Source organism: Hydra vulgaris, chromosome 14 (genome assembly GCF_038396675.1).
Source record: "Hydra vulgaris chromosome 14, alternate assembly HydraT2T_AEP".
Lineage (NCBI taxonomy): Eukaryota > Metazoa > Cnidaria > Hydrozoa > Anthoathecata > Hydridae > Hydra > Hydra vulgaris.
In genome coordinates this window covers 42,933,226-42,942,397 of record NC_088933.1, presented here as the reverse complement: position 1 = coordinate 42,942,397, position 9,172 = coordinate 42,933,226, and the positions used below count along the sequence as shown (strand labels likewise).

General features: G+C 31.6%; 1 protein-coding gene across 1 annotated transcript; it reads left to right on the top strand.

The window, feature by feature from the left end:
* The first annotated feature begins 5,655 nt into the window (after positions 1–5,655).
* LOC136091148 (uncharacterized) lies at positions 5,656–8,955 on the top strand. The gene is given in 6 exon segments (XM_065818131.1): positions 5,656–5,764; positions 5,948–7,457; positions 7,554–7,973; positions 8,020–8,278; positions 8,280–8,854; positions 8,856–8,955. Coding segments are annotated over 6 exon segments (2,973 nt in total).
* The last annotated feature ends 217 nt before the right edge of the window (positions 8,956–9,172 follow it).

The following is a 9,172-nucleotide window of genomic DNA, read 5'->3' as shown; positions in this document are numbered from 1 at the left end:
ATAAATAGAATTGCTGTTGAATAATAAAAAATTATATATAAAAAAAACTTTTTAAAAACAACATTTTAAAAATGGACATAAAAGTAAAAAATAAACTATTTTATGGGACCCAAAGATTATGTGTATGTACACAACCTGAAATATCCATTAAAGTCAATGACTGAAAATGTTGGGCAGCAAAGTACAACTCATTCCTATTGGTACCCAAAATCTTCATTCATTGACTTTAATGGATTTTTCAGGTTGTGTACGTACACAAAGTCCTTGGGCCTTGTGAAATAGTTTCTTTTTTACCTTTTAGTCCATTTTTAAAATGTTATTTTTAAAAAAGTCTTTTTTATATGTTTTTTTTGTGGTGTACAGGTGTATGGGCGTGTAGTTTCTATGGGTATGTTACTTTTTTGAGACACCACTTCCGCTGTTTACCGCTAATTACTGAACAGATTAAGTTTGGTGTTATTATGAGGTTTTTTTATTTGTCATATTTACTTGGAAAGGGTGCTTAAATAAGGCAGTTTTGTAAATGAGTGTTAGTGAGTTGCCCGTCATTTGGGTAAGGTTTATATTTATGGGTGAGAGTGTGTGTGTATATATATATACATATATATATGTGTATATATATATATTATGTAAATATATATATTATGTAAATATATATATATATATTATGTAAATATATATATATATTATGTAAATATATATATATATATATATATGTATATATATATATATATTATATAAGTATATATATATATATATATATATATATATATATATATTATATAAGTATATATATATATATATATATATATATATATATATATATATATATATATATATATATATATATATATATATATATATATATTATATAAATATATATATATATACACACACACAAGACACTTTAGCATACAAAGACTTTCCTAAATCCAGTGATATTATCATATTGAAATTGTTTTATCAGTTATTTCAAGCATTGTTAACAATTAGACTAAGTAAAATTAATAATCTAAGTCATAAAATTAAATTAATACATATTTTTACTTAATATCAAATAACAACAAAAAATTATGATGAAAAACATTCTTGGAAATATTTTTAATGTGTAACATGCAATAATAATTTAAACAATAATGAAGGTCTCGAAGTTGTTACTGCTCCTTTATTTGTGCCCCTATCCACTATTTAGACCAGATCAAGGAGGGGGCAACCAACCATATCTATCTTTTTGTTAAGAAATGACTTAAAAAAAAGTTAAAATAGTGGGTTGCATCTCTCTCACATGGGCAAGTAGGTAGGTTAGAGGGGCATTCCAAAAATGCATTCAACCATTGATAATTGAAAAGTAGGGTTATTTCTGAATCCCCCGATCATCATCTAAATCTTCCTATTATTTTACCTCTGACAACTACCTTAAAGCTGACTGGGACTCTTTCTATGATTTTCTTTGCGATGGCCCATGGGTAGAAATCTTTCCTCTTCCTGCTGACAAATGTGCTTCTTACATAACTTTGTGGATTCAGGCTGGCATGGAATCTTTTATTTCCTCTTGACAATTCCAGGTCAAACATGACTCTTCTCCATGGTTTTCCTCACATTGTGCTGCTGCAATTTCCAAACGAAACTGTTACTTCCATATCTTTCAGCAAAACAATTCTTCAAAAAACACACATTAATTTATTACTGCTTGAAACCATTGTAAAAAGGTTTTGTCTAACGCCAAAGCCAGATTTTCTCAGGTCATGAAATCTCATATTTCATCACAAAAATTAGGCTCTCGTGACTTCTGGAGAATCTTTAACAGTATCAATAATAAAGGCAAATCTGTTATTCCACCTCTTTTGTATGGCTCAGACTTAGTCACCTCACCTAAAGACAAAGCTGAATTGTTTGCTAACAACTTTTCATCAATATCATATCTCTATTTAACAAGTGCTTATCAGAGTCTTGTTTTCCAGCCAGCTGAAAAGCGGCATTCGTTATCCCTATTTTCAAAAATTCTGGAGAGCGATCTGATTTATCTAACTACCGTCCCATTAGTCTTCTTCCTATCATAAGCAAGGTTTTTGAATCTTTAATAAACAAACACTTGGTTTGATCCATATCAAATCACCTGGTTTTTTAAAAGTTCCCCAGGGTACCATCTTAGATTTGCTTTAAACTTTGACCACACACAGATCTTTTGAAAAAAATACAATCCAGAAAATTTCAGCTTGATTGACCAATTTGTTCAAAAGTTATGATTGAATTTAAAATGACCAAAATCCGAAAAATTTGTGTATCAGGACCTTACAGCAGTTTTTTTTGATTTTTGACAAACCATAACTTTTTAAATAAAGATGGTGATCACCTGAAATTTTGTAGGGCAATAGTTTTTTACCCAAATAATCCATTATTGCAGTTGTTTTTGACTGATTTTTTACAGTTTTTGAGTTATTGTACCTTAAAGTTGCAAAATATTGCAACATTATAAATATTTTTTTGAACTTTAATATGTTACAGTTTAATACTTACTTACAGAAAGTGGATTTTTTTTTGTTACCTTTGTGTACTTAGGGTCACCATTTGTTAGAATAATCAAAGTTATGAATTAAAAATTAATTTAGCACATGCAGCAGCCTATTGAAAATTCACTTTTTTTAAAAATTATGATAAATTACATTGACTTTGCTGGCATAGAAATAGCGTAAACAGTTGAAATAAATTATAAAACTTTTTTGTATTGAGGTTCTATATATAGACAATCACCAAAAAAAATTTAAAGACCTATACTCTATCTTATGACATGATTGTAGACTTTTGAGAGTGATGATATTTTTAAAAGGAGAACAAAAAAATACCACTTACCACATACAAAATTTATACCTCAAATTTTATACAAACTATACTGTAAAAAAGTGCATTCAAAGAGTAAGATAATCAGTTAAAAGAAAAAGTATGCGTAAATGAAACTAATTAGTATAATTAAACCAATTATCTCTGATTTATATAACTCATAATACTGTCATAGTCATTACTAGCAAGAATATAGTCACGAGCACTTATACTTTTAATCAATGGAACACTTATTTGACATATTATCTTGTCAAATAGAACCCAACACTGACTTGATTGTGCATCGTTTGTCCATTTTAAATTTAATTTGTTTCTTTGCATAAACTTCACATTAACGTCTTAGTTTTTATTACAAATATCAACCACAAGCCCTATGTACCATTCTTCATCGTAAAAGCATGCAATATATTTACCGGGTTGAAAATTTGAAGGGTTTTTTAAAATCAAATTAACATCATTTAACCCATGAGTATCATAGACAGTATCACTAGAGATTCTTCGTAAAAACAATTTCTCTTCATCTGGTACAAAACAGTGATAGCTTCTTGTTCCCGGAACTGTGCGCATCCCTTCATATCGTTTCTGAAGGTTAAGAGTTGTTTCATGGTTATTGATACCATCACTTAAAAGATAAAATATGTTAACACCTTTGATGTTTTTTTGAGCCCATGTAAACAGATCTTGTGGTGTGAGAATCTGATTTGTAATTGCTGCGTATCGAAGACTAGCTTTTGTTGCTTCTCTTTTTATAGTACCTCCTATTCCATCAAATGGACTTTTGCCATGTGACGTAGCAAAGAAGTGATGCTCAGCATTTATTTGCTGATCTACAATGTGATAAATTAAGTTTATTAGACATTTGTAGTTTTTATACTGTGACACAGCACCATTGCTGAAGTATTTAACTTAATTCACTATGGGTAGTTTGATTTTGACCATAGGGAGCAACTTTGTGAGAAAACAATGGACTGCTGATTGGTCATGACAAAGATGGTCAGAAATTAAACAATAGCATTCACATTTAAGATCATCTTTTCATCTTTGTAATAAACAGCAAATGGGTGTAAGCTAGCTTGATCGGCTTGCCAGTAAAACCCTTGTATAGCATCTTGTACAAGAAAACTATAATTTTCTGCAAAATCTATCAGAATAATGCAGGTATATTGGTATAATGTTTGCTTTGCCTCTAATAAGTAAGAAGACTGTGCTTCTTTGATAAAGTGGTGGTGACAAAGGTCATACAAAGTTTCACCTAAAGTTTCAATAAATCCACTAATGCTTGTTTGGACTGTAATAAGTGCAGTTCGGCCAGTTGACCCCCATTGTTCATATATGATCTGATCATCAAAATCAAAATCATTCTTTTCAAACACATTTTCTAAGTAAGTCTTCAAATTTATGTTACCAGGGCAGTTGGAAGATAGATGAAACATGCAGTTTCGACTATCTATATTACAAACACATACTTTCATTAAATCTTTGTAATATATTAAATGGCTGTTAGGAAGAGCAGAGCACATCAACTTAGCATTTTGATGGTAAGAACATACACAAACTGAGTGGCTTCCACTACTATCAACAGTAAGGCACCACTTTAGCCTTGGTTCAAAGAACTTGCTGAACCCAACTTTGTGTTCAGGATATAACTTCTTAAATTCCAGATGAAGTTCTTTTAAACGAACTAATTAGACGTTTTTGTTTATGAACTTTAACATTATTTATACACACAGAAAAAAAGTCTTTTTTTCCTGGACATTGTCTAGTGTATTCGTCAGATTCATATATTTCAATGTCTCTCTGCTTAACAATATCCTCCAAAGGATGTCCTTTTTTAGCCTCAGGTTTAGCAAGTATTCCCTTTTCATTTTTCAGCTTTCTGGCTTTCTTAACAAGATGGTCTGAAACTAAAAATGCATTGCAAGTTTTTTTAATTGACCAACTATCAGGTGTTAATGTTAGTACCTGAGCTTTTTCCTCATTTAAACTGATTTTTCCTTTTTCCTTTATTGCATCTAAAAGTTTGTCTAAATCATTACAGTTAATGCACTTTTGCTTTTTCTCAGATATTATTTCTTTTGGGTCTATATCCAATGCTGATGCTAATAGGTTTGTCAGACTTGTTTCCATTTTTTTAACTTTTTGCTTTACACATTCTAATTTGTCACATTTACTTACACTTTTTAGAGGAGATATTTCCCGTAAAGAAGCACTCTTATTTAAAACTGTCTTATTTAGGTCTGAAGAACTAAACTCCTCATCATCAACATCTTTGTCTTCATCTTCTTGACTAAATTTTCCCGTAATTTGTTCAAGTTTGAAATCATTCAAACAGTTGGTGCAAGGTTTTTGACCAGGTTTGATCTTAAGTGTAAGTAAAAATCTTAACTTGCTGTTAAAATATCCACTTTACACAATCCCTTAATAATTTTTTTCTTGTGGACTTTAAATGGATCACAGCAGTATTTTTGAAGCGCTTCATATCTAGAAATATAGGCTTTTTAATGGTGAAAACATATCTTCTCATTTAGTTAAAAAGTGTGTCAAATTCTTTGAATTAAAACTTCAACATCTGTGTTCACAATATCTTTTAATTTTATTCTTCCTATCATTCTACAATAATACGTTTTGTCGCAATCTGTTGTGATTCCTAGTGTTTATATTATTGTTTTTGAACTATTTGTGTTATGTATATATTTAAACTCTTATATCTTTAGATTAGTACATTATTGTTGAATAAAGCCTTTATCAAGAGGTTTATGTTTTTATTGGGTTCATCACAATTTATTCAACATAAATATATATATATAAAAATATAAAATGTCAAAGATCTTAAAACCAACGAGGCTTGATCTTGACCATAATGCACCAACTGCTTCGAAAGAATGGAAGCATTGGAAACGAACATTTGAGAATTTCATAGAGGATTGTGGAGAAGATGCTCCAGATTAATTTCGCTCCATCATTAATTTTGTCACATCAAATGTTTATGATTACATTGAAGAGTGTGATTCCTATGAGAGCATCATTGAAACACTGGAAAACTTATATATAAAAACCCCTAATGAAATTTTTGCAAGGCATCAATTACTTATAAGACATCAAACATCAGGTGAATCTCTTGAAGACTTTCTTCAGGAACTACGCAAACTTAGCAAAAACTGTAACTATAAAGATGTTTCAGCTGAACAATATCGAGAGGAACAAATAAGAGATGCTTTTATTTCTGAAATAACTTCAAATTACATTTGCCAACGCCTTCTTGAAAATTCAACATTGAATTTACAATCAGCATTTAACCAAGCTCGCTCTCTTGACATTGCTCAGAGGAACTCTGAGTCTTATATACAGAAACCCCTCTCATCATCAACCAGTCCAAATATTGTTGCTACTATAAAGTTACCAGAAGAATCTTCAGCAGCACTCAATGCAATGCCTGTTCATCCACAAACAAATTGTATTTATTGTGGTAATCAACCTCACAACCAACTTAATCGAACCTCTGCTCGGAAAAATTGTCCGGCTCAAAATGTTGCATGTTTTAAATGTGGAAAAAAAGGACATTTCTCCAAAGTTTGTCTTGGCTGGCCAATCAAAAAGACCCACAGTGTTACAGCTGCAGTGCATAAACCAAGTTTGTGTACTGTTTCAAGTGGTTGTCCTGAGAGCCTTTTTCATGCATCTGTTGTTGTCAAAATTAATGGTGAATCATTAACAGCACTAATTGATTCTTGTAGTTCAGATAATTTTATAAGCAAAAAAATTATTGATACTTTGAAAATAAAAACATTACCCAGTAAAAGAAAAATTTCTATGGCCCTCACAACAATGGAGTCTGGATTAGTAGGTTGTTGTTCAGTTAACCTCGAACTAAATGGTTTACTGTATAATAATGTTCGATTTGGTATCTTGGAAAATCTTTGTAGCGATATCATACTTGGCTATGACTTCCAAAAGCAACACAAAAATCTTATTTTTCCATTTGGTGGAGAAAAAGAAGACTTAATAGTCACAAGGAAAAATAACCTATGTGCACTGCAAAAGGCTAAAATAAAAATACCTTCCTTGTTTACAAGTATTTCAGATAAAACGCAGCCAATAGCTACTAAATCAAGAAGATTTAATAAAGATGACCAAAATTTTATTGAAAGTGAAATATCACAGCTATTATCAGATGGTATAATTGAGCCATGTTTCTCACCATGGAGAGCCCAAGTAGTGGTTGTAAAGGATCTTACTAAATCAAACAAAAAAAGACTCTGCATTGATTACTCTCAAACAGTTAACCTTTACATTGAATTAGATGCATATCCTCTTCCTAGAATAGATGATATGATAAATGAACTTGCAAAATACAAGGTATTCTCTACCTTCGACTTAAAAAGTGCTTACCATCAAATTCCTATAAAAAATTCAGATAAAAAGTATACAGCATTTGAGGCAAATGGAAAATTGTTTCAATTTTGCAGGATTCCATTTGGAGTTACTAATGGTGTGTCTATGTTCCAAAGATCTGTGGACAAATTTGTTGAAAAAGAAAAATTACACTACACTTTTCCATACCTTGACAATATAACCATTGGTGGCTATGATCAGGTACATCATGATGAAAATTGTCTACAGTTTCAGAGCGCCTCACAACGTTGGGGCTAAACATTAAATGAATCAAAATCTGTCATTTCAGTTCCTTCGATAAATATTCTTGGTTATTGCATTAGTCATAACAATATAAAACCAGATACTGAACGATTACGTCCTTTAGATTTACTACCTCCTCCTTCTGATGTTTTATCACTTCGTCGAACTTTGGGTATGTTTTCTTATTACTCAAAATGGATCCCTTCTTTTGCTAATAAAGTTTGCCCTTTAATTAATGTTAAATCCTTCCCAATCGATAGTGAAGCATTTGAAGCATTTCAATTACTTAAAAGGGAACTTCACTCTGCCACTTTGAGTTCTATTGATGAGAGCTTACCTTTTGTTGTTGAATGTGATGCATCCGATGTAGCTGTATCAGCTACCTTGAATCAAAATGGTCGTCCAGTTGCTTTCATGTCTCGGACATTAAACAAAAGTGAAATTAATTATCCAGCAGTAGAAAAAGAAGCAGTAGCTATTATTGAAGCTGTTCGAAAATGGCGACATTTATTGTTACGAAATCAATTCCAGTTAATCACTGATCAGCGTTCTGTTGCTTTTGTTTGATAACCGCAAGAAAACAAAGATAAAAAATAGTAAGATTCAGTGCTGGAGGATGGAGTTAGCAGAGTTTAGCTGTACTATATCATATCGTCCTGGAAGTGATAATGTAGTTCCTGATGCACTTACACGTGCCTTTTGTGCCACAACTCAACCTCAAACAAACCTAAGCGAAATACATAATTGTTTATGTCATCCAGGTGTCACTCGTATGCTTCACTTTGTTAAATCTAAGAACTTACCTTTTTTCTACGGAAGAGGTTAAGAAAGTTTGTTCTAACTGCCATATTTGTTCAGAATTAAAACCAAAGTTTTATCGATCTGCGAATGTCAGTGAGTTAATCAAATCCATACGTCCAATGGATCGTCTAAATATAGATTTTAAAGGGCCATTGCCATCTAATTCTAGAAATAAGTATTTATTTACAGTTATTGATGAATATTCTCGGTATCCATTTGCTATCCCGTGTCCAGATATCAGTTCAACAACCGTTGTGAAATGTTTAGACCAAATATTCTCTTTTTGTGGTTTTCCAACTTACATTCATTCTGACAGAGGCTCATCATTCATATCTAATGAACTAAAATCTTACCTGACTCAGAAAGGAATTGCAACAAGTAATTCTACTCCATATCATCCTATCAGTAATGGACAAGTTGAGAGATATAATGGTTTGATATGGAGAAATATTTGTTTGGCACTAAAAACCCACAACCTAGATGTTAGAAATTGGGAAGTTGTTCTATCCGATGCCCTTCACTCACTCCGTTCGTTATTATCAACTGCAACTAATTGTACACCCCATGAGAGATTATTCAGTTTCCCTCATGGTTAACTCATTACCCTCATGGTTAACTCCTGGTCCTATTTTTCTTAGACGTTTCGTGCAAACAAACAAAAACGATAATCTTGTTGATTAAGTCGAATTAGTGGATGCAAACCCAACATATGCTAATATTCGTTACCCGGATGGACGAGAATCAACTATTTCACTTCAAGATCTTGCACCATATTCTGCCCCACAAGAAAAGTCTTATAATATCAACGAGAATAGAATTATTGAATCTAATGATAATGTAACTGCGGAAGTATTTAATGTAAATAGAAGCCCATCACAGAAATCTCGTGATAATGTAA